Source organism: Salmo trutta, unplaced genomic scaffold, assembly GCF_901001165.1.
Source record: "Salmo trutta unplaced genomic scaffold, fSalTru1.1, whole genome shotgun sequence".
NCBI lineage: Eukaryota > Metazoa > Chordata > Actinopteri > Salmoniformes > Salmonidae > Salmo > Salmo trutta.
In genome coordinates this window covers 91,807-118,018 of record NW_021822723.1, presented here as the reverse complement: position 1 = coordinate 118,018, position 26,212 = coordinate 91,807, and the positions used below count along the sequence as shown (strand labels likewise).

Here is a 26,212-nt window from a genome sequence, read left to right as displayed (position 1 = left end):
ATGTAAGTGTTTTATAGCCTTATAGAAGACATGAGGTTTTGAGTGTTTTTTCATGACAGGGTTTTTATTGTTGTTGTTGTGTGTAGCCCTTCTGTTTCCCCCCCCACCTTATTCTGATTATTTAAAGCCTATCAAACCCCTTGTTACGCTACTGTACATGGCATGTTGTCAAGAGGATGGTGCGTTTATATCCCCAGCGCAACCACACATTACCAGTCCGCTGCCTGAGCTGGCATGCCAAGCTATCACTACTGCAGTAACACAACGTCAGCATATTCACAGAACACTACTACTGTATTTCAATGACTTTTCAATGGTTTGTGCCCCATTGTTGTTGTTGACTGGACACTATTGACATAGAATGACTTTGTAACTCATCATTTATCATAAATGTCTTCTACGTTGGTTTTTTTTTTGCTGACATCGTTATATCTCAATACTTCCTTTTAAGTTTGTCTAATAACTGTTTGGTAATCCTATGACAGCGGTGGCTAGCGGATGGTTTATTGCGTATTCCTCTTTTCTAAGAATAGGGAGTTTATATCTAAGCATACGTGTCTTGTCCACCTCTGTCCATGAAACACCAGGCCTTCTTCTTCTATAACCAACCAGCCCAGCGGTTACTGCATGAACCACCAACATGCTGTTTCACGACCCATGAGGGCATGAGGCTGTGTGTGTGTGTGTGTGTGTGTGTGTGTGTGTGTGTGTGTGTGTGTGTGTGTGTGTGTGTGTGTGTGTGGGTGTGTATGTGTGTGTGTGTATGTGTGTGTGTCTTCGTGTGTGTGTGTGTGTGTGTGTGTGTGTGTGTGTGTGTGTGTGTGTGTGTGTGTGTGTGTGTGTGTGTGTTGTGTGTGTGTGTGTGTGTGTGTGTGTGTGTGTGTGTGTGTGTGTGTGCGCACCGCTCCTATATTTCCAGTTCCTTGTTCCGTCTTTTTATAACTAAAAGAAAGAAACGCTGCAGCAGGCCGTGAGTGGTCCTCTTTAATCAGCGGCTGTGGGGAGGCGGGTCTAGGTGATGACTGTAATGTGATAGCTGCTCCGCTCTAACGTTATTACATACACATGCTGCCTGCCCGCCTGCCCGTCCGCCTGCCTGCCTGCCTGCCCGCCTGCGCTCTGGCTGCTGGAAGACCGAGCCTTACAAAAAACCTCCAGCCAGAATACTCCGAGTAGAGCAGAGAGAAGGAGCTGTGTGTCTGGACAGCGGAGAGACAACGGACTGGATACTGCTAGATTATACAGCACTGGGTATTAACGGCAATACGGACCGGTTTTTACGTACGAGCCAAGGACAGTTGGACTATTTCCTTTAGATTTGTGTTTTTTTTTGTTTTTGTGCGGGGGAGTTTTTTGGGGGGGGGGACAAAGTAAATTCGCCGGAGGGAGAAAGTCAAAGGAAATAAAAAATAAATATCTTCTCTGGCTTTTGGAGGCAACCAAAACACTTCAGATATCAGCCAGCGAAAGCATCAATTCTGTGGACTAAAAACCGCTACGGACTTCTGAATGAATTCAGACACATTTTTTATTTTATTTTAACAGGTCCTTTATTTCTTTGTAATAAAATATTATCTGGATGAAATTGATATTTTTATTTTTATTTTTTTTCCGTGATTCTGAACGCCGCACTGGCCAGAATGGTTTTGAATCTTCTAAATTATTAAATTGAAATAACGGGTCAAAAAAAAGAATATTATTGATTTGAAATAAGAAGAAAGAAAGTGTTAAGCGGCTGGGGGTTGATATCTCCGTTGTGTTGAACAGCGAACCGCAGACAGACGTCTTCCCGGTGGAGACGCGTGTTACGGGTGAGCGGAGAAAAACACTTTTACACGAGGAAGAAGACTTTCACGGCGAGTTCTTCTCTCCGGGATTGGGAAGGGTGAAACTTCACCTCCGAAAATGGATATATTACCGTGGCTCTGTGGATGTTTACTGGCCGTTTGTTTACCACAAATAGTTATCGGTGAAGAAGGTAAGTTGTTTTACCGGCGCGATACATTTAGGCTTTTTACCGCCTTACTACAACAACCAAAAACATGTCAAATATTCACACAAACGTGTGGTTTGAAACATGACTCAAACGGACATGAATAAGCTCCATCATTATTGTTTGACAGTAAAGCTTTAGGAAGATAAGAAGATAAGGATGTTTCGCTATACAGTCCTCAGGATCTCAGGCTGTTTTTGGACGCGGATTGAAGCCTCTTTTCGGTCTGTCAGCATATGTTTTATATTAGACTATCAAATCCACAAAACATCTCCGTGTTACACATTAACATTTCTATCCTTTTACAGACAGTCATATATTCAACGACGGATAGACGACAGCTGAACGATGTGTGATGTGTTTTACCGGCTGGAACTGTCCACCGGGCTGTTATTTAACGGAGGATATTCCGCTTGCCGCAGGCGTCACCTAGAGCCCGTTAGTTCCCCGGTGCCCCGTCGGTGTATTTTTTTAAAAAGGAACATACAATTACAGCCTAAATAGCCCACAAATGTATCAAATATTTCATTAATTGAGGATTTCATTTAAACCGTTTTTTTTGTGTACTGAGTGATATTAAAACATGTATGTCGTTTAGCAGACACTCTTAATTAAATCAGAGCGATTTGACATGAGCAAGTAGGGTCAAGGTTTCCCACCCAGTCGGTTTTGGAGACTTAGACTAGAAGTCGTTTCGGTTACTGGTCCTAAGCTGTTTAACCGCGACGCTACCTGACGCCCTAAAACCCCAGGCTCCCGTTTCTCTCTGGTCATCAGGGCGTCTGTTCAAATGATAAGAAATGAACAGTCAGCGCTTTAACTTCACTAATCTAATCTAAAGAATCTTCCTTCCAATTTTTGTAATTAAAATCCAATATATTCTTAATCATCAGATTTAACCTTTGATTCTATCTATGAGTGGATTATGTTTCGGATTTAATTAGACTGTCTTGGTCTAATGATTTGTGTTTATATATTTTGTGATTCATTCATTTCAATGTGTTTAGTGGAACCTATAAATGTTTTCTATTTCCATCATTGATATGATTTATATTTCATTTGTCACAATCATTTAAAGTCTTGCTACAGTATTAACCCTCAGGAGCCTATTTTTTATCTCTTAACAATCCATATAGCTTGTGACTAAAATGCCTAGGCAGTGTTTCAATTGATTGCTGTCAAATGACAGGTTTGTTTAGCAAATGAAAACCTGATTTGTATCAGCGAGTTCACACGACGTAGCCTACAGGGCAAAAACAACATTGGATTTGGCCGGGGATCCGTCTTGAAAAGTTGGGTGGATGTAGTTGTTCCTCGAATCGGTGCTCGTTTTGTCCGTTTGAAATGTCTTGACCTTATGTTTAATGTTGTTCTTGAGAGCAGACTGTAGAGGCTGGGGGTGTTTGTAACAGACGAACCGCTCTAGATATACAGGACAAGGGGTCCAGTAGCCTCACTGACAAAACATTATCATGCTAAACGTTCGTGAGGCTCAGTGTGGCTCAGTAGGTAGAGCATGGTGTTTGCCAGGGTTGTGGGTTCGATTCCCACGGGGGGACCAGTACGGAGAGAAAATATGTATGTAATGTATGTATTCACTACTGTCAGTCGCTCTGGATAAGAGCGTCTGCTAAATGAAAACTTTAGTTTTCTTCTCAAACATATTTCAAAGTTTTGTTTTTTTTTTGGAGTTAAAAACAAATCTAAATAGTGAGCTAGTAATAACATGGAAATAGCACGACGTTATATTGATAATCTTACTGTAATTGAAAGACACTGCATTATCTTACAATTTTGCGATTAGACCCACTTTATAAATAATTAAACCTTATATCATAGTAATAACAGTTCGGGGGGGGGGGGGGGGGGGGGGGGGGGGGGGGGGGGGGCAGGGCCCCAGTGCCAACAATTTTGGACCCCCTTGTGGCCCACCCTATAAATGTGGAGTATGAAATAATTTTTCCGTTATTAGACAGTGGCAACGATGATGATTATGAACATGGTCTTTTGCCTGCTAATGCAGTGAAGAAAACGATATGACAACAATAACGTCTAATGTAACTGGCCCCTCTATCAGTACAACTGTCCCCAGCTGGGGCCCCCCCCCACCCCGCTCAGCTTGGGCCCCCCAGGTTGAAATGGTCTAGAACCGCCACTGCTAATAGCGCAACGCCACACATCTTTATCCTTATTGTTGAATTAGCATAAAGCAAAAGGGGTGTGATGTTACTATAAGTTACCCTATGTCACAGATGATAAGGTATTATCTTATCTCCATGATGAAAGTCTTTGAACTAATCAGATATCAGAGGCTTTTCCTGAGGGAGAAAACCAGTAGCGTAGCCTGGTACCCTGGTCGCCTGGTCGCCTGGTCGCCTGGTCGCCTGGTCGCTTGGTAGCCTGGTAGCCTGGTAGCTTGGTAGCTTGCTAGCCTGGTAGCCTGGTAGCCTGGTAGCCTGGTCGCTTGGTAGCCTGGTAGCCTGGTAGCCTGGTAGCCTGGTAGCTTGGTAGCCTGGTAGCCTGGTAGCCTGGTAGCCTGGTAGCTTGGTCGCCTGGTCGCCTGGTCGCCTGGTAGCTTGGTAGCTTGGTAGCCTGGTAGCTTGGTAGCCTGGTGGCTTGGTGGCTTGGTCGCCTGGTCGCCTGGTCGCCTGGTAGCCTGGTAGCCTGGTAGCTTGGTAGCCTGGTAGCCTGGTAGCCTGGAAGCCTGGTCGCCTGGTAGCCTGGTAGCTTGGTAGCCTGATAGCCTGGTAGCCTGGTCGCCTGGTAGCCTGGTAGCTTGGTAGCCTGGTCGCCTGGTAGCCTGGTAGCCTGGTAGCTTTGTCGCCTGGTAGCCTGGTAGCCTGGTAGCCTGGTCGCTTGGTCGCCTGGTCGCCTGGTAGCCTGGTAGCCTGGTAGCTTGGTAGCCTGGTAGCCTGGTAGCCTGGTCGCCTGGTAGCCTGGTAGCTTGGTAGCCTGGTAGCCTGGTAGCCTGGTAGCCTGGTCGCCTGGTAGCCTGGTAGCTTGGTAGCCTGGTAGCCTGGTAGCCTGGTCGCCTGGTAGCCTGGTAGCTTGGTAGCCTGGTAGCCTGGTAGCCTGGTAGCCTGGTCGCTTGGTCGCCTGGTAGCCTGGTAGCCTGGTAGCCTGGTAGCTTGGTAGCCTGGTAGCCTGGTAGCCTGGTAGTACTAGTACTGCTCTCCTTACTTGATTTATACCCACATGAAGAGCTAGCCTAATTTAACCAGACTGAACACTGTGTGTGTGTGTGAGAAAGGGAGATAGCGGGAGAGATAGCTATAGAGAGAGAGATCAATAGAGATATAGAGAGATGTAGGGAGGAGAGAGAAAGAGACAGAGAGAGAGGGGGAGGAGAGAGAAAGAGACAGAGAGAGAGAGAGAGAGAGAGAGAGTGTGTGAAATAGAGAGAGAGAGAGAAAGAGAGAGAGAGAGAGAGAGAGAGAGCGTGAAATAGAGAGAGAGAGAGAAAGAGAGAGAGAGAGAGAGAGAGAGAGAGAGCGTGAAATAGAGAGAGAGAGAAAGAGAGAGAGAGAGCGTGAAATAGAGAGAGAGAGAAAGAGAGGTGTTCATTCTGGCTGGTTTAACCAGGTTAGCTCATCATATGGGTAAATAAACAATTATTAGCTACTGTTAGTCAATTATAGAATTACAGACAGCAGTATCCATCCAGTCAGTGTTTTCTACTGCAGTATAATCCAGTCCTTTCTCCTTTGGCTTGGCCTAGCTGCAATAACTAGGGACTTGGTATGTTTTGTTGTGTTTGCTGGTCCAAATTGTAGTGTAGTGAAACTGTTTTCACTATAGTGAAACACAAGCCACCTGCTTAAATATGCTGCTGTTTCTCTATCTGTTGATTTCTAGCAGTAAACAGCTGCACCGCAGGAATCTCTCTGTGTGTGTGTGTGTATGTTTTCTCTCTCTCTCTGTGTGTGTGTGTGTGTGTGTGTGTGTGTGTGTGTGTGTGTGTGTGTGTGTGTGTGTGTGTGTGTGTGTGTGTATAGACTTTTCCATGTGTAGCAACAGTTTGAGAGTATAATTACGTTGTTGTTTTGGTCATGGATTTATCCTCCCTCAATAACTTATTTTGTTTGTATTCACACTTTACATTAGGAGATGTCTCTCCTAATGTATATAGGAGAGACTCAATTCCATTACAAGAGATTTTCTCCTCTGGCTTGTACACAGTGGTATAAAATGTATTTAAAATGTCATTAGATTTGGTCCTAGTTCTGTGTAGCCCGACTACGCACCATGTTAAGGCAGTTAAAGTAATGGGCTGCTGCAACTGCTTCACTATGGTGGGGGAAATGGAACAGGAAATGGAACAGGAAATGGAACAGGAAATGGAACGGGAAATGGAACAGGAAATGGAACAGGAAATGGAACGGGAAATGGAACAGGAAATGGAACAGGAAATGGAACAGGAAATGGAAAGGGGAAATGGAAAGGGGAAATGGAACAGGAAATGGAACAGGAAATGGAAAGGGGAATGGAACAGGAAATGGAAAGGGGAAATGGAAAGGGGAAATGGAACAGGAAATGGAACAGGAAATGGAAAGGGGAATGGAACAGGAAATGGAAAGGGGAAATGGAAAGGGGAAATGGAACAGGAAATGGAACAGGAAATGGAAAGGGGAATGGAAAGGGGAATGGAACAGGAAATGGAAAGGGGAATGGAACAGGAAATGGAAAGGGGAAATGGAACAGGAAATGGAAAGGGGAAATGGAAAGGGGAATGGAACAGGAAATGGAAAGGGGAAATGGAAAGGGGAATGGAACAGGAAATGGAAAGGGGAAATGGAAAGGGGAATGGAACAGGAAATGGAAAGGGGAAATGGAACAGGAAATGGAAAGGGGAAATGGAACAGGAAATGGAAAGGGGAAATGGAAAGGGGAATGGAACAGGAAATGGAAAGGGGAAATGGAAAGGGAAATGGAAAGGGGAATGGAACAGGAAATGGAAAGGGGAATGGAACAGGAAATGGAAAGGGGAAATGGAACGGAATATGGAAAGGGGAATGGAACAGGAAATGGAAAGGGGAAATGGAACGGGAAATGGAACAGGAAATGGAAAGGGAAATGGAAAGGGGAAATGGAAAGGGGAATGGAACAGGAAATGGAAAGGGGAAATGGAAAGGGGAATGGAACAGGAAATGGAAAGGGGAAATGGAAAGGGGAATGGAACGGGAAATGGAAAGGGGAAATGGAACAGAATTTCTCTTTTAGAAACTTTTCTCTCTACTCGTATTCTGACCTTCAACTGAAGCATGATAAATGGCATGGTATTCACCTGGTATTCACCTGCTATTCACCTGGTATACACCTGGTATACACCTGCTGTTCACCTGTTATTCACCTGCTATTCACCTGGTATTCACCTGGTATTCACCTGGTATTCACCTGCTATTCACCTGGTATACACCTGGTATACACCTGCTGTTCACCTGTTATTCCCCTGCTATTCACCTGGTATTGACCTGTTATTCACCTGGTATTCACCTGTTATTCACCTGCTGTTCACCTGTTATTCACCTGCTGTTCACCTGGTATTCACCTGGTATTCACCTGGTATTCACCTGCTATTCACCTGCTATTCACCTGGTATTGACCTGGTATACACCTGTTATTCCCCTGCTATTCACCTGCTGTTCACCTGTTATTCACCTGCTATTCACCTGGTATTCACCTGGTATTCACCTGCTATTCACCTGGTATTCACCTGGTATTCACCTGCTATTCACCTGCTATTCACCTGCTGTTCACCTGGTATTCACCTGCTATTCACCTGCTATTCACCTGGTATTCACCTGGTATTCACCTGGTATACACCTGCTATTCACCTGCTGTTCACCTGCTGTTCACCTGGTATTCACCTGGTATTCACCTGCTATTCACCTGCTGTTCACCTGGTATTCACCTGGTATTCACCTGGTATTCACCTGCTATTCACCTGGTATTCACCTGGTATTCACCTGGTATACACCTGCTATTCACTTGCTGTTCACCTGGTATTCGTTTCGGGTGGAGATCAAAGAAGTGAAGGTGTGTCTGCAGATACACTGTATTAATGGAGGCGTGTCTATAGATACACTGTATTAATGGAGGTGTGTCTACAGATACACTGTATTAATGGAGGCGTGTCTACTGATACACTGTATTAATGGAGGCGTGTCTACTGGTACACTGTATTAATGGAGGCGTGTCTACAGATACACTGTATTAATGGAGGCGTGTCTACAGATACACTGTATTAATGGAGGCGTGTCTACAGATACACTGTATTAATAGAGGCGTGTCTACAGATACACTGTATTAAGACCTGGAGTAAACGATGAATAAAGTGGAGCAACCTGTTGGTTCCAAGTAGAATAACATCTAATTTCTTCTGATGTAAATGACACCATTCTCCATGCATTGTCATTTATTACTGATAAGAGCTACTGATAAGAGATATTGATAAGAGCTACTGATAAGAGACATTGATAAGCGCTATTGATAAGAGATATTGATAAGAGCTATTGATAAGAGCTACTGATAAGAGCTACTGATTAGAGACATTGATAAGAGCTATTGATAAGAGCTATTGATAAGAGCTACTGATAAGAGATATTGATAAGAGCTACTGATAAGAGCTAGGTCTTAAAATAAAATAAAAAAATCGAACTTTCTTTTAGGTAAAATAGTAAGCCGTTTGGATAAGGGAATTGTAACTATAAATGACAATTGTTTCCGATCTATTTTACCCTTACGATCGCTAGAGACAAAATGTGAAACCAGTGATAGGGCAGCAAACTGAGTCATATCACCTTTTCCGCAGTGAAGTTAATGAAGTGCTGGCCTTATAACTTTGCAGGGATGACATTTGGAGACCTAAGCTATATGTTTCTGTAATCATCTATAGAGCCAAACCTTCTGAGTTGATTTAGGATTTCTAGATTTTTTAATTACATGCCTATACTTTTCACTGTATTTAAAAAAAAAATTGTATTGTGTTAAACAGTAACCACCATCAGTTATACCCACATACATTAATAACTGTCACTTTACTGTCAGTTATACCCACATACATTAATAACTGTCACTTTACTGTCAGTTATACCCACATACATTAATAACTGTCAGTTATACCCACATACATTAATAACTGTCCCTTTACTGTCAGTTATACCCACATACATTAATAACTGTCAGTTATACCCACATACATTTATAACTGTCACTTTACTGTCAGTTATACCCACATACATTAATAACTGTCCCTTTACTGTCAGTTATACCCACATACATTAATAACTGTCCCTTTACTGTCAGTTATACCCACATACATTAATAACTGTCCCTTTACTGTCAATTATACCCACCATACATTAATAACTGTCACTTTACTGTCAGTTATACCCACATACATTAATAACTGTCAGTTATACCCACATACATTAATAACTGTCAGTTATACCTACATACATTAATAACTGTCACTTTACTGTCAGTTATACCCACATACATTAATAACTGTCACTTTACTGTCAGTTATATCCACATACATTAATAACTGTCTCTTTACTGTCAGTTATACCCACATACATTAATAACTGTCTCTTTAGTGTTAGTTTCCTGACATTTATTTCCCTGTGGCTCAGTTGGTAGAGCATGGTGTTTGCAACGCCAGCATGGTGTTTGCAACGCCAGGGTTGTGGGTTCGATTCCCACGTGGGGCCAGTACAAAAAAAAAAAAAAATGCATGAAATGAAATGTATGCATTCACTACTGTAAGTCGCTCTTGATAAGAGTGTCTGCTAAATGACTGTAATGTAAATTTATGACTGTTTCCTCACATTTAGCATCATTCCATTACATCGTCAGTTGACATTTCTTTCCTCCGTGGTGTCCGTATTGTTGTTCCTGAGGATCGCTAGCCATAGAGGATCCCACCAGGTTATTAACGTATTATATGCTGGGTGATCATTTGGAACACGTCTCCTATTTGGATTCCGGTTCACAACGACTGGACCACTGTCATCACAGCTCCAGTAGTGTTAGGGTAGGTTTATAGGACTATTGGTCAACCCCTATTGGTCAACCCCTATTGGTCAACCCCTATTGGTCAACCCATATTGGTCAACTCCTATTGGTCAACCCCTATTGGTCAACCCCTATTGGTCAACCCCTATTACTCCTATTGGTCAACTCCTATTGGTCAACCCCTATTACTCCTATTGGTCAACTCCTATTGGTCAACTCCTATTGGTCAACCCCTATTGGTCAACTCCTGTTGGTCAACTCCTATTGGTCAACCGCTATTGGTCAACCCCTATTGGTCAACCCCTATTGGTCAACCCCTATTGGTCAACTCCAATTGGTCAACTCCTATTGGTCAACTCCTATTGGTCAACTCCTGTTGGTCAACCCCTATTACTCCTATTGGTCAACTCCTATTGGTCAACTCCTATTGGTCAACCCCTATTGGTCAACTCCTATTGGTCAACCCCTATTGGTCAACTCCTATTGGTCAACCCCTATTGGTCAACTCCTATTGGTCAACCCCTATTGGTCAACCCCTATTGGTCAACCCCTATTGGTCAACTCCTGTTGGTCAACTCCTATTGGTCAACCCCTATTGGTCAACTCCTGTTGGTCAACCCCTATTACTCCTATTGGTCAACTCCTATTGGTCAACTCCTATTGGTCAACCCCTATTGGTCAACTCCTATTGGTCAACCCCTATTGGTCAACCCCTATTGGTCAACCCCTATTGGTCAACTCCTATTGGTCAACTCCTATTGGTCAACCCCTATTGGTCAACCCCTATTGGTCAACCCCTAGGTGTGTGTAGGAAAGGCGTTTGTAGGAAATCTGTGATTTTGCTTCATTTACTATCATCGTAAATTACGATATCGTATAATTTGTTTCCGTATCTAATTAATGTTTGTTACGTTACTTCCCGTGATGTGGACAGCATGCGGTACTACATTACACAAAATCACATTTTGACCATTTCGAATTACTCATCCCTTTTACCTCAGTTTGGTGAAGTTAGTTTAATTAACAGTTTATAGTCAACATGATGACATAAGCTGAATTACTTAAAACAGATCAATATCTTTGGTTTTGTCCTGTTGATTTGATTTTGTCATACGCATTGTGGGGGGGGGGGGGGGGGTCGCAGGACTTCCAACGCAGCTGTAATTTTCTTTCTCAAATGACACAAATCATTTCTATAAAAGTCGCTGGTTTAACACTGATTTAACAGTCAAACTAGCACTAAAAGACAACTGTTGTCACTGTTGATGTCCTACGGTGGGTTGTGATTCGTTGAAGTTAGCCCCCCTAATCAATATGAGTGATTTATTCCCACTTGTCAAAACAACACGCTTTTTTTGGTGCTTGTTCAGTTTTATAAGATGTTATTTTTTATTTTTTTATACCAGTAATATGATTACTATTGTTGCATGTGTGTAGACAGTACATTTTATGTTTAGGCTTTCAATATATCTCAAACTGTTTCTGCATATTAGTTATTGATTTGGACACGTTAAAGCTGTGTTTTTAGCATTGGACTATTTATCAAAATGTCTTGTCAACAGGAAGCAGCGACAGCATCATTTTTAACTTTAAGAGTATACATTTAACTGTCAACATTCATTTTCAATTGTGTTTTACTTAATCAGGTACAAAAAACTGTTGAATGTCCAAAAACATGCTCCGATTGATTTATTTTGATGATATACCAGAAATTACCAAATCGGGTTTGACCTTCCTAATCGTGGTGTGTTCTTCTGATATTGAGTCTAGGAGGCTCTCTAATCTTGTTGTGTTCGTCCGGTGTTGAGTCTAGGAGGTTCTCTAATCGTGTTGAGTCCCTAGGAGGTTCTCTAATCGTGTTGTGTCCCTATGAGGTTCTCTAATCGTGTTGAGTCCCAAGGAGGTTCTCTAATCGTGTTGAGTCTAGGAGGTTCTCTAATCGTGTTGAGTCTAGGAGGTTCTCTAATCGTGTTGAGTCCCTAGGAGGCTCTCTAATTGTGTTGTGTCCCTAGGAGGCTCTCTAATCGTGTTGAGTCTAGGAGGTTCTCTAATCGTGTTGAGTCTAGGAGGCTCTCTAATCGTGTTGTGTCCCTAGGAGGTTCTCTAATCGTGTTGTGTCCCTAGGAGGTTCTCTAATCGTGTTGAGTCTAGGAGGTTCTCTAATCGTGTTGAGTCTAGGAGGTTCTCTAATCGTGTTGAGTCCCTAGGAGGTTCTCTAATCGTGTTGTGTCCCTAGGAGGCGCTCTAATCTTGTTGAGTCTAGGTGGTTCTCTAATCGTGTTGAGTCTAGGAGGCTCTCTAATCGTGTTGTGTCCCTATGAGGTTCTCTAATCGTGTTGTGTCCCTAGGAGGTTCTCTAATCGTGTTGAGTCTAGGAGGTTCTCTAATCGTGTTGAGTCTAGGAGGCTCTCTAATCGTGTTGAGTCTAGGAGGTTCTCTAATCGTGTTGAGTCTAGGAGGTTCTCTAATCGTGTTGTGTCCCTAGGAGGCTCTCTAATCGTGTTGAGTCTAGGAGATTCTCTAATCGTGTTGAGTCTAGGAGGCTCTCTAATCGTGTTCAGTCCCTAGGAGGTTCTCTATTCGTGTTGAGTCTAGGAGGTTCTCTAATCTTGTTGTGTCCCTAGGAGGTTCTCTAATCGTGTTGAGTCCCTAGGAGGCTCTCTAATCGTGTTGAGTCTAGGAGGTTCTCTAATCGTGTTGAGTCTAGGAGGATCTCTAATCGTGTTGAGTCCCTAGGAGGTTCTCTAATCGTGTTGAGTCTAGGAGGATCTCTAATCGTGTTGAGTCCCTAGGAGGTTCTCTAATCGTGTTGAGTCTAGGAGGTTCTCTAATCGTGTTGAGTCTAGGAGGTTCTCTAAACGTGTTGAGTTGAGGAGGTTCTCTAATCGTGTTAAGTCTAGGAGGTTCTCTAATCTTGTTGTGTCCCTAGGAGGCTCTCTAATCGTGTTGAGTCTAGGAGGTTCTCTAATCGTGTTGAGTCTAGGAGGTTCTCTAATCGTGTTGAGTCTAGGAGGTTCTCTAATCTTGTTGAGTCCCTAGGAGGCTCTCTAATCGTGTTGAGTCTAGGAGGCTCTCTAATCGTGTTGAGTCCCTAGGAGGTTCTATAATCGTGTTGTGTCCCTAGGAGGCGCTCTAATCGTGTTGAGTCTAGGAGTTTCTCTAATCGTGTTGAGTCCCTAGGAGGTTCTCTAATCGTGTTGTGTCCCTAGGAGGTTCTCTAATCGTGTTGAGTCTAGGAGGTTCTCTAATCGTGTTGAGTCTAGGAGGTTCTCTAAACGTGTTGAGTCTAGGAGGTTCTCTAATCGTGTTAAGTCTAGGAGGTTCTCTAATCTTGTTGTGTCCCTAGGAGGCTCTCTAATCGTGTTGAGTCTAGGAGGTTCTCTAATCGTGTTGAGTCCCTTGGAGGCTCTCTAATCGTGTTGAGTCTAGGAGGTTCTCTAATCGTGTTGAGTCTAGGAGGTTCTCTAATCGTGTTGAGTCTAGGAGGTTCTCTAATCGTGTTGAGTCTAGGAGGTTCTCTAATCGTGTTGAGTCCCTAGGAGGTTCTCTAATCGTGTTGAGTCTAAGAGGTTCTCTAATCGTGTTGTGTCCCTAGGAAGCGCTCTAATCGTGTTGAGTCTAGGAGGTTCTCTAATCGTGTTGAGTCTAGGAGGTTCTCTAATCGTGTTGAGTCTAGGAGGTTCTCTAATCTTGTTGTGTCCCTAGGAGGCTCTCTAATCGTGTTGAGTCTAGGAGGTTCTCTAATCGTGTTGAGTCTAGGAGGTTCTCTAATCGTGTTGAGTCTAGGAGGTTCTCTAATCGTGTTGAGTCCCTAGGAGGTTCTCTAATCGTGTTGAGTCTAGGAGGTTCTCTAATCGTGTTGAGTCTAGGAGGCTCTCTAATCGTGTTGAGTCTAGGAGGTTCTCTAATCGTGTTGAGTCTAGGAGGTTCTCTAATCGTGTTGAGTCCCTAGGAGGTTCTCTAATCGTGTTGAGTCTAGGAGGTTCTCTAATCGTGTTGAGTCTAGGAGGTTCTCTAAACGTGTTGAGTCTAGGAGGTTCTCTAATCGTGTTAAGTCTAGGAGGTTCTCTAATCTTGTTGTGTCCCTAGGAGGCTCTCTAATCGTGTTGAGTCTAGGAGGTTCTCTAATCGTGTTGAGTCCCTAGGAGGCTCTCTAATCGTGTTGAGTCTAGGAGGTTCTCTAATCGTGTTGAGTCTAGGAGGTTCTCTAATCGTGTTGAGTCCCTAGGAGGTTCTCTAATCGTGTTGAGTCTAGGAGGTTCTCTAATCGTGTTGTGTCCCTAGGAAGCGCTCTAATCGTGTTGAGTCTAGGAGGTTCTCTAATCGTGTTGAGTCTAGGAGGTTCTCTAATCGTGTTGTGTCCCTAGGAGGCTCTCTAATCGTGTTGAGTCTAGGAGGTTCTCTAATCGTGTTGAGTCTAGGAGGTTCTCTAATCGTGTTGAGTCTAGGAGGTTCTCTAATCGTGTTGAGTCCCTAGGAGGTTCTCTAATCGTGTTGAGTCTAGGAGGTTCTCTAATCGTGTTGAGTCTAGGAGGCTCTCTAATCGTGTTGAGTCTAGGAGGTTCTCTAATCGTGTTGAGTCTAGGAGGTTCTCTAATCGTGTTGAGTCCCTAGGAGGTTCTCTAATCATGTTGAGTCTAGGAGGTTCTCTAATCGTGTTGAGTCCCTAGGAGGTTCTCTAATCGTGTTGAGTCTAGGAGGTTCTCTAATCGTGTTGAGTCTAGGAGGTTCTCTAATCGTGTTGAGTCTAGGAGGTTCTCTAATCGTGTTGAGTCCCTAGGAGGTTCTCTAATCGTGTTGAGTCCCTAGGAGGTTCTCTAATCGTGTTGAGCCTAGGAGGTTCTCTAATCGTGTTGTGTCCCTAGGAGGTTCTCTAATCGTGTTGAGTCTAGGAGGTTCTCTAATCTTGTTGAGTCCCTAGGAGGCTCTCTAATCGTGTTGAGTCTAGGAGGTTCTCTAATCGTGTTGTGTCCCTAGGAGGTTCTCTAATCGTGTTAAGTCTAGGAGGTTCTCTAATCATGTTGTGTTCGTCCGGTGTTGAGTCTAGGAGGTTCTGCCTCCTTTCCTCTCTTTTCCATAAGCTCATACCCTCATCCTTGGTGTGTTAAAGGATCCTTCTCTCTCTCACATCTCCGTGGGCTAATTTAAGGCACCTGGCTAGGGTCAAGACCCCCTCCTTAACGTATGTCTGTGTTGTGGTGTGTGTGTTATGGTGTGGTTGTGTGTTATGGTGTGTCATAGAAAGAGTGGGATATATTCATTCCGCTGATTCTGTTACAAAACTTTTCTTAAACGGAAGCAAACGGAACTAATTTGTCCAAAACTCTCATTTGCAACTGTTGGACTAATGATTCCGCCCTAGATCAGCTAGATGCAGGCCAGAGTTTGCAAGGCGGTATTGAATGTGTCACTGTCTGTCACCTTGATTACTCCAGCTTGTATCTCGACCTGTGTGCACCTACGTTGTAAACTTTAATTCGTAGGCTAGGTTGTAGCAACCTCATGATGGGTACAGGAACAATTATAGTATCATGTAGTATCCTAAACCTGTTGATGTTACATTGAACTGAGTGAATAGAATAATGAATGACAGTCATCCAATATGTTTTAATAGAGATAAGGCCATGCTCATTAAAAAAAAAAAAAAACATAAAATCGTCCTCCCTAATCTATCTAAAAAGACGACTAATTTATGAATTATGAAATGGGATTGACTGAACGAGTTCATCGTTCATTATTTTAACGCCATAATGACATAGTATCTAGCCTCTTTGGGAAGGCAACAAACTCTCAGGGAAACTTTTAGGGGAAATTCATCTCTAACTCTTGCCAAATAAGGTCAGATACAGTATTTGCAATTCAGGCCAACAAAACAAGAGCTGGTTTTTAATCTGGCGAGGCAGGCAGAAAGTGCTGAATCGGTGAAACAAAGTTATCAGATTCAGAACATGCCAGAGAGAGAGAGAGAGAGATGGGGGAGAGAGAGAGGAGAGAGAGAGAGAGAGAGAGACAGAGAGAGACAGAGAGAGAGAGAGAGAGACAGAGAGAGACAGAGAGAGAGAGAGAGAGAGAGAGAGAGAGAGACAGAGAGAGAGAGAGAGACAGAGAGAGAGAGAGACAGAGAGAGAGAGAGAGAGAGAGAGAGACAGAGAGAGAGAGACAGAGAGAGAGAGACAGAGAGAGAGAGAGAGAGAGAGAGAGAGACAGAGAGAGAGAGACAGAGAGAGAGAGAGGATAAATAAATCATGTATCCGTATTCTCAATCCCCACTGGGATACTTAGCATCATTTACTCTTATTTATGAAGGGACGTGTTGTGGTGTGTGTGTGTTATGGTGTGTGTGTTATGGTGTGTGTGTGTTATGGTGTGTGTGTGTTATGGTGTGTGTGTGTGTGTGTTATGGTGTGTGTGTTATGGTGTGTGTGGTGTTATGGTGTGTGTGTGTTATGGTGTGTGTGTGTGTGTGTTATGGTGTGTGTGTTATGGTGTGTGTGTGTTATGGTGTGTGTGTTATGGTGTGTGTGTGTTATGGTGTGTGTGTGTTATGGTGTGTGTGTTATGGTGTGTGTGTGTTATGGTGTGTGTGTGTTATGGTGTGTGTGTTATGGTGTGTGTGTGTTATGGTGTGTGTGTGTTATGGTGTGTGTGTGTGTGTGTTATGGTGTGTGTGTTATGGTGTGTGTGTGTTATGGTGTGTGTGTTATGGTGTGTGTGTGTTATGGTGTGCGTGTGTTATGGTGTGTGTGTTATGGTGTGTGTGTTATGGTGTGTTGTATGTATTGTGGTGTGTGTGTGTTATGGTGTGTGTGTGTTATGGTGTGTGTGTTATGGTGTGTGTGTTATGGTGTGTGTGTGTTATGGTGCGTGTGTGTTATGGTGTGTGTGTGTGTTATGGTGTGTGTGTGTGTGTTATGGTGTGTGTGTTATGGTGTGTGTGTGTTATGGTGTGTGTGTGTTATGGTGTGTGTGTGTGTGTTATGGTGTGTGTGTTATGGTGTGTGTGTGTTATGGTGTGTGTGTTATGGTGTGTGTGTGTTATGGTGTGTGTGTTATGGTGTGTGTTATGGTGTGTGTGTGTTATGGTGTGTGTGTTATGGTGTGGTGTGTGTTATGGTGTGTGTGTTATGGTGTGTGTGTTATGGTGTGTTGTATGTATTGTGGTATGTGTGTGTTATGGTGTGTGTGTGTGTTATGGTGTGTGTGTGTGTTATGGTGTGTGTGTGTTATGGTATGTGTGTGTGTTATGGTGTGTGTGTGTTGTGGTGTGTGTGTGTGTTATGGTGTGTGTGTGTATTGTGGTATGTGTGTGTATTGTGGTATGTGTGTGTTATGGTGTGTGTGTGTTATGGTGTGCGTGTGTTATGGTGTGTTGTGGTGTGTGTTATGGTGTGTTGTGTGTATTGTGGTATGTGTGTGTTATGGTGTGTGTGTGTTATGGTGTGTGTGTGTGTTATTGTGTGTGTTATGGTATGTGTGTGTGTTATGGTGTGTGTGTGTTGTGGTGTGTGTGTGTGTTATGGTGTGTGTGTGTGTTATGGTGTGTGTGTGTGTTATGGTGTGTGTGTGTTATGGTGTTTGTGTGTTATGGTGTGTGTTTGTGTTATGTGTGTGTGTGTTGTGGTGTGTGTGTTGTGGTGTGTGTGTGTTATGGTGTGTGTGTGTGTGTGTGTGTGTTATGGTGTGTGTGTTATGGTGTGTGTGTGTGTGTTGTGGTATGTGTGTGTTATGGTGTGTGTGTGTGTGTTTGTGTGTTATGGTGTGTGTGTGTTATGGTGTGTGTGTGTTGTGGTATGTGTGTGTTATGGGTGGTGTGTGTTATGGTGTGTGTGTGTTGTGGTGTGTGGGTGTTGTGGTGTGTGTGTGTTGTGGTGTGTGTGTGTTATGGTATGTGTGTGTGTTATGGTGTGTGTGTGTTGTGTGTGTGTGTGTGTGTGTGTGTGTGTGTGTTGTGGTGTGTGTGTGTTGTGGTGTGTGTGTGTGTGTGTGTGTGTGTGTTGTGGTGTGTGTGTGTTGTGGTGTGTGTGTGTTGTGGTGTGTGTGTTGTGGTGTGGTGTGTGTGTTGTGGTGTGTGTGTGTTGTGTTGTGTGTGTGTGTTGTGGTGTGTGTGTGTGTGTGTGTGTGTGTGTTGTGGTGTGGTTGTGTGTGTGGTGTGTGGTGTGGTGTGTGGTGTTGTGGTGTGTGTGTGTGTGGTGTGTGTGTGTGTGTGGTGTGTGTGTGTGTGGTGTGTGTGTGTGTGGTGTGTGTGTGTTGTGGTGGTGTGTGTGTGGTGTGTGTGTGTGTGGTGTGGTGTGTGTGTGGTGGTGTGTGTGTGTGTTGTGGTGTGTGTGTGTGTTGTGGTGTGTGTGTGTGTTGTGGTGTGGTGTGTGTGTTGTGGTGTGTGGTGTGGTGTGTGTGTGTTGTGGTGTGTTTGTGTGTGTTGTGGTGTGTGTGTGGTGTGATCATGTGCTGAAAACCACAAACCTTCAATAAGATATCTAGTGGAGGAAGAAAGGAGAGGAAACGGTTTGTTTCTGTGTGAACAACAACACGACTGATAGCAGGTGGGCGAACAGGAGGCTTGTAGGGCTGGTAGGAGAGTCTCAGAGGGCTTGTAGGGCTGGTAGGAGAGTCTCAGAGGGCTTGTAGGGCTGGTAGGAGAGTCTCAGAGGGCTTGTAGGGCTGGGAGGAGAGTCTCAGAGGGCTTGTAGGGCTGGGAGGAGAGTCTCAGAGGGCTTGTAGGGCTGGGAGGAGAGTCTCAGAGGGCTTGTAGGGCTGGGAGGAGAGTCTCAGAGGGCTTGTAGGGCTGGGAGGAGAGTCTCAGAGGGCTTGTAGGGCTGGGAGGAGAGTCTCAGAGGGCTTGTAGGGCTGGTAGGAGAGTCTCAGAGGGCTTGTAGGGCTGGGAGGAGAGTCTCAGAGGGCTTGTAGGGCTGGGAGGAGAGTCTCAGAGGGCTTGTAGGGCTGGGAGGAGAGTCTCAGAGGGCTTGTAGGGCTGGGAGGAGAGTCTCAGAGGGCTTGTAGGGCTGGTAGGAGAGTCTCAGAGGGCTTGTAGGGCTGGAAGGAGAGTCTCAGAGGGCTTGTAGGGCTGGGAGGAGAGTCTCAGAGGGCTTGTAGGGCTGGGAGGAGAGTCTCAGAGGGCTTGTAGGGCTGGTAGGAGAGTCTCAGAGGGCTTGTAGGGCTGGGAGGAGAGTCTCAGAGGGCTTGTAGGGCTGGGAGGAGAGTCTCAGAGGGCTTGTAGGGCTGGGAGGAGAGTCTCAGAGGGCTTGTAGGGCTGGTAGGAGAGTCTCAGAGGGCCTGTAGGGCTGGGAGGAGAGTCTCAGAGGGCTTGTAGGGCTGGGAGGAGAGTCTCAGAGGGCTTGTAGGGCTGGGAGGAGAGTCTCAGAGGGCTTGTAGGGCTGGTAGGAGAGTCTCAGAGGGCCTGTAGGGCTGGGAGGAGAGTCTCAGAGGGCTTGTAGGGCTGGGAGGAGAGTCTCAGAGGGCTTGTAGGGCTGGGAGGAGAGTCTCAGAGGGCTTGTAGGGCTGGTAGGAGAGTCTCAGAGGGCCTGTAGGGCCTGATGCTGCTGTTGATGATGTGTCTGTCTACAGGAGACAGGAACTCAGTTCACCACTCACCAGGGCTCCTAGTCTCTCTCCCTGTCTGTCTCTCTCTCCACTAAGCTCCCTGCCTGTCTGTCTCTCCACTAGGGCTCCTAGTCTCCCTCCCTGCCTGTCTCTCTCTCCACTACGCTCCCTGCCTGTCTCTCTCTCCACTAAGCTCCCTGCCTGTCTCTCTCTCCACTAAGCTCCCTGCCTGTCTGTCTCTCCACTAGGGCTCCTAGTCTCCCTCCCTGCCTGTCTCTCTCTCCACTATCTCCCTGTCTGTCTCTCTCTCCACTATCTCCCTGTCTGTCTCTCTCTCCACTATCTCCCTGTCTGTCTCTCTCCACTAAGCTCCCTGCCTGTCTCTCTCCACTAAGCTCCCTGTCTGTCTCTCTCTCCACTAAGCTCCCTGTCTGTCTCTCTCCACTACGCTCCATGCCTGTCTCTCTCTCCACTAAGCTTCCTGTCTGTCTCTCTCTCCACTAAGCTCCCTGTCTGTCTCTCTTCACTAAGCTCCCTGTCTGTCTCTCTCCACTAAGCTCCCTGTCTGTCTCTCTTCACTAAGCTCCCTGTCTGTCTCTCTTCACTAAGCTCCCTGCCTGTCTCTCTCTCCACTAAGCTCCCTGCTTGTCTCTCTCTCCACTAAGCTCCCTGTCGCTCTCTCTCCACTAAGCTCCCTGTCTGTCTCTCTCTCCACTAAGCTCCCTGTCTGTCTTTCTCTCCACTAAGCTCCCTGTCTCTCTCTCTCTCTCCACTAAGCTCCCTGTCTGTCTCTCTCTCCACTAAGCTCCCTGTCTCTCTCTCTCTCTCCACTAAGCTCCCTGTCTGTCTCTCTCTCCACTAAGCTCCCTGTCTCTCTCTCCACTAAGCTCCCTGTCTGTCTCTCTCTCCACTATCTCTCTGTCTGTCTCTCTCCCCACTATCTCCCTGTCTGTCTCTCTCTCCACTAAGCTCCCTGTCTGTCTCTCTCTCCACTAATCTCCCTGTCTGTCTCTCTCTCCACTAAGCTCCCTGTCTGTCTCTCTCTCCACTATCTCCCTGTCTGTCTCTCTCTCCACTAAGCTCCCTGTCTGTCTCTCTCTCCACTATCTCCCTGTCTGTCTCTCTCTCCACTATCTCCCTGTCTGTCTCTCTCTCCACTAAGCTCCCTGTCTGTCTCTCTCTCCACTGTCTCCCTGTCTGTCTCTCTCCACTAAGCTCCCTGTCTGTCTCTCTCCACTAAGCTCCCTGTCTCTCTCTCTCCACTAACCTCCCTGTCTGTCTCTCTCTTCACTAAGCTCCCTGTCTCTCTCTCTCTCCACTAAGCTCCCTGTCTCTCTCTCGCTCCACTAAGCTCCCTGTCTGTCTCGCTCTCCACTAAGCTCCCTGTCTGTCTCTCTCTCCACTATCTCCCTGTCTGTCTCTCTCTCCACTAAGCTCCCTGTCTCTCTCTCTCTCCACTAAGCTCCCTGTCTGTCTCTCTCTCCACTATCTCCCTGTCTGTCTCTCTCTCCACTAAGCTCCCTGTCTGTCTCTCTCTCCACTAAGCTTCCTGTCTGTCTCTCTCTCCACTAAGCTCCCTGTCTGTCTCTCGCTCCACTAAGCTCCCTGTCTGTCTCTCTCTCCACTATCTCCCTGTCTGTCTCTCTCTCCACTAAGCTCCCTGTCTCTCTCTCTCTCTCTCTCTCTCTCTCTCTCTCTCCACTAAGCTCCCTGTCTGTCTCTGATAAACAGAGATACTCTCCCATATATGTCTGTCTGTCAGGTAGGCACAGAGCCATACTGATAGAGAGGAAACAACATACAGGACATTCTAACCATCTCATCCCATTTTCAGTGATAATGGATGTGTAGTGGAACCGTTGTGATGTAGGAATGGATCACTTTGATAAATCTAACATAGGAAGACATCATGGTGACCATGTGACGCTTTGGGTTTACTGGTCACCATGTGACGCTTTGGGTGACTGGTCACCATGTGACGCTTTGGGTGACTGGTGACCATGTGATGCTTTGCGTGACTGGTGACCATGTGATGCTTTGGGTGACTGGTGACCATGTGATGCTTTGGGTGACTGGTAACCATGTGACTCTTTGGGTGACTGGTGACCATGTGATGCTTTGGGTGACTGGTGACCATGTGATGCTTTGGGTTTACTGGTCACCATTTGATGCTTTGGGTGACTGGTGACCATGTGATGCTTTGGGTGACTGGTGACCATGTGATGCTTTGGGTGACTGGTGACCATGTGATGCTTTGGGTGACTGGTCATCATGTGATGCTTTGGGTGACTGGTGACCATGTGATGCTTTGGGTGACTGGTGACCATGTGATGCTTTGGGTGACACACAGAGTTTAGTTACAGATATCACCTACACTACGGAGAGTCCTGTGTGAATAATCGAACTGTGTATCTCTGACTGTGTGTCAGATAGAGAGACAAACAAGGTTTATGTCTCCTCTCCTCTCCCCTCCTCCACCCTGTACCCCTTTGACTGTTTGTGTGACAGCGTGTGTCAACATGTGGCAGAGTGGGGAGAGGGATAGACTCCTGGAACATCACAGACACTGAAGCCCTCTTTCTCTTCGCTCTGCTCTGCTCGGCAGCCTGCCTCTTCCTGTCTCCTCTCCTCTCTCAGCCCTCACTACAGTCCCCCGCTACAGTCCCCCGCTACAGTCCCCCGCTACAGTCCCCCGCTACAGTCCCCCACTACAACTGAGCAAGAGGACAAGTACATTAGAGTGTCTGGTTTGAGAAACAGACGCCTCACAAGTCCTCAACTGGCAGCTTCATTAAGTAGTATCAGCAAAACACCAGTCTCAACGTCAACAGTGAAGAGGCGACTCCGGGATGCTGGCCTTCTGACACTAGGAGGGAACTTGGGGATGGGAGCAATGCAAACAGACACTAGGAGGGAACTTGGGGATGGGAGCAATGATGAAAAGCTTTTATTGTTTTCCTCTTACGGAAGAAAGAAGAAAGTCATTTTTGATGGATTAATGTACCTGCAATGTGTGCTTGTGTACAGGCATGTGTGTGTGTGTGTGTGTGTGCATGTGTGTGTGTGTGCGTGTGTGTGTGTGCGCGTGTGTGTGTGCACGTGTGTGTATGTGTGCGTGTGCGTGCGTGCGTGCGTGCGTGTGCGTGCGTGCGTGCGTGTGTGTGTGTGTGTGTGTGTCAGTGTACTGTGTGGCTATATTTGGTAGTGAATAGGTTACGTGTCATCTAAGAGCAGCGGAGAAGAGACCACAGTATGTAAAACATGCCTTTTAACATACAGTAGCTGGGGAAACGTCAACACTTCAAAGTCTATTACAGTCGAGGCATCTGGTTCTTATTGTTCCTCTTCAATATGTGACACACTGAAGAGGACAGCAGGGGGGAGATTCACAGCGGTGGCCATTAAGTCATATGGTGTGAAGGCAGACAGTCCCAGAACGATGCCAGGTCTGTGTTGAACCTGGCTGAGTTCTAGTAGCGGTGTAGTGTTCTAGAACTAGTGTTCCAGTAATCTAGTGTTCTAGTAGTGTTGTAGCGTTCTAGAACTAGTGTTCCAGTAATCTAGTGTTCTAGTAGCGGTGTAGTGTTCTAGAACTAGTGTTCCAGTAATCTAGTGTTCTAGTAGTGTTGTAGCGTTCTAGAACTAGTGTTCCAGTAATCTAGTGTTCTAGTAGTGTTGTAGTGTTCTAGAACTAGTGTTCCAGTAATCTAGTGTTCTAGTAGTGGTGTAGCGTTCTAGAACTAGTGTTCCAGTAATCTAGTGTTCTAGTAGTGTTTTAGCTCTACTCTACTCTACTGCACTCTACTGTACTCTACTCTACTGTACTCTACTGTACTCTACTGTACTCTACTGTACTCTACTTTACTGTACTCTACTCTACTCTGTTGTACTCTAATGTACTGTACTCTACTCTACTGTACTCTACTTTACTGTACTCTACTCTACTCTGTTGTACTCTACTGTACTCTACTCTACTCTGTTGTACTCTAATGTACTGTACTCTACTCTACTCTACTCTACTCTACTCTACTCTACTCGAGTCTAGTCTACTCTACTCTACTCTATTCTACTCTACTCTAGTCAGCTCTACTCTACTCTACTCTACTCTACTCTACTCTAGTCAGCTCTACTCTACTCTACTCTACTCTACTCTACTCTACTCTACTCTACTCTACTCTACTCTACTCTACTGTACTCTACTCTACTCTACTCTACTCTACTGTACTCTACACTTCTCTACTCTAGTCTACTCTGCTCTGCTCTGCTGTTGTCTTGTGGACCATGTTGTCTAATTCTCTACATGCTTGTCTTCCTTCCTGCCTCTCTAACACATCCATCTCTGCTGCTGTGTTGGTGAAGTAATTGGAAGTGAAAAGTATATATATATTGTGACTGTGGTCGACAGCTGAAGGGCTTACTCATTGTGCATATGATACACGCAGAGAGGAGAGGAAAATTAACACCCTGTCTTAAAGCTTCCTGTATGTGGGGGGGGGGAAGTGGAGTAGTGTATGTGAGTGTGTTTGTGTGTCGGGTCAGAATGGATGCTTTGTGAGCCTCTCCATCTAACTCACAGCGTTAATCTGACCCCTGACCTTTAACACAGAGACAGCTTGTCTGTCACTTCCTGTCTCAGTGTGGCGCTACAGATAGTACACTACTGTGATACTATGTGTCCTTTAGAATACAGTGCGGACAGTTTAACCCTTAACAGGATTTGGCAGGAAGTGATTTGTTCACCGGCGGTAAATGTCGTGGTGTCATTAATGCTGTTCTCCTGCTCCCGTTATGAATAACTGATTTTCCTTTTGTCAAGTCCAGGAAGTAAACGGCTCTGCGGTTTTTAGGATGAGGAGGTGTAGTCTCTCTTCCCACAGACATTTGTAGTTCCCAGAACTACACTAGATAAGGTGGCTATTATTATCTCATGTTCCCCGACTGAAGCCTCTTGTGTTGTCTGTCCTATAGGTGAGGCTTGTGGCGGACATTTTGACGCCAGCAACGCCGGGTACATCACCACCCCAGGGTACCCTCTGGAGTACCCCCCTCATCAGAACTGTCGCTGGGTCATCACCGCTCCAGAACCATCCCAACGAATCGTCCTCAACTTCAACCCACACTTTGAACTGGAGAAACTAGACTGCAGGTAAGAGAGAGAGAGAAGGAGATCTATATGGTGTATATCCAACATCGCAGAGAAATCTGTGTATATATATATATTTTTTTATTTAACCTTTAATTTAACTCGGCAAGTCAGTTAAAGAACAAGTTCTTATTGACAATGACGGCCTACCAGGGAACAGTGGGTTAACTGTCTTGTTCAGGGGCAGAACGACAGATTTTTTTACCTTGTCAGCTCGGGGATTACGATCTAGTAACCTTTTGGTTACCGGCCCGATGCTCTAACCACTAGGCTACCTGCCGCCCCGGGTATCCAACACCACAGTGAGATATGAACTGTGTATATCCAACACCATTTCCAGCTCCCTGCTGTTTCTGGCTCAGTTTCCCTCATAACAAGCTCTTGGTGTTATCTTGTTGTAATCTCCCACACCATATTCCCCATCTCTCTGTAATCTCCCACACCATATTCCCCATCTAGCTGTAATCTCCCACACCATATTCCCCATCTAGCTGTAATCTCCCACACCATATTCCCCATCTAGCTGTAATCTCCCACACCATATTCCCCATCTAGCTGTAATCTCCCACACCATATTCCCCATCTAGCTGTAATCTCCCACACCATATTCCCCATCTAGCTGTAATCTCCCACACCATATTCCCCATCTAGCTGTAATCTCCCACACCATATTCCCCATCTAGCTGTAATCTCCCACACCATATTCCCCATCTAGCTGTAATCTCCCACACCATATTCCCCATCTAGCTGTAATCTCCCACACCATATTCCCCATCTAGCTGTAATCTCCCACACCATATTCCCCATCTAGCTGTAATCTCCCACACCATATTCCCCATCTAGCTGTAATCTTCCACACCATATTCCCCATCTAGCTGTAATGTCCCACACCATATTCCCCATCTAGCTGTAATCTCCCACACCATATTCCCCATCTAGCTGTAATCTCCCACACCATATTCCCCATCTAGCTGTAATCTCCCACACCATATTCCCCATCTAGCTGTAATCTCCCACACCATATTCCCCATCTAGCTGTAATCTCCCACACCATATTCCCCATCTAGCTGTAATCTCCCACACCATATTCCCCATCTAGCTGTAATCTCCCACACCATATTCCCCATCTAGCTATAATCTCCCACACCATATTCCCCATCTAGCTGTAATCTCCCACACCATATTCCCCATCTAGCTGTAATCTCCCACACCATATTCCCCATCTAGCTGTAATCTCCCACACCATATTCCCCATCTAGCTGTAATCTCCCACACCATATTCGCCATCTAGCTGTAATCTCCCACACCATATTCCCCATCTAGCTGTAATCTCCCACACCATATTCCCCATCTAGCTGTAATCTCCCACACCATATTCCCCATCTAGCTGTAATCTCCCACACCATATTCCCCATCTAGCTGTAATCTCCCACACCATATTCTCCATCTAGCTGTAATCTCCCACACCATATTCCCCATCTAGCTGTAATCTCCCACACCATATTCCCCATCTAGCTGTAATC

The 26,212-nt window shown here is 45.4% G+C and overlaps 1 protein-coding gene across 1 annotated transcript; it reads left to right on the top strand.

Annotated features, from left to right (window-relative positions):
* Nucleotides 1–1,076: 1,076 nt before the first annotated feature.
* Nucleotides 1,077–24,767, top strand: LOC115184019 (neuropilin-2). Its single transcript, XM_029745016.1, has 2 exons — nucleotides 1,077–1,978; nucleotides 24,515–24,767. Exons 1-2 carry the CDS (start codon nucleotides 1,906–1,908, stop codon nucleotides 24,694–24,696), a joined length of 255 nt encoding a protein of 84 aa, XP_029600876.1. The 5' UTR covers nucleotides 1,077–1,905; the 3' UTR covers nucleotides 24,697–24,767.
* Nucleotides 24,768–26,212: the final 1,445 nt, after the last annotated feature.

What these genes read in the sequence shown, in the direction of transcription:
- LOC115184019 (XM_029745016.1), top strand. Translation starts at nt 1,906, where the DNA reads ATGGATATATTACCGTGGCTCTGTGGATGTTTACTGGCCGTTTGTTTA. An exon ending in AATAGTTATCGGTGAAGAAG is followed by an intron (nt 1,979 to 24,514) that starts GTAAGTTGTTTT and finishes TCTGTCCTATAG; the next exon opens with GTGAGGCTTGTGGCGGACAT.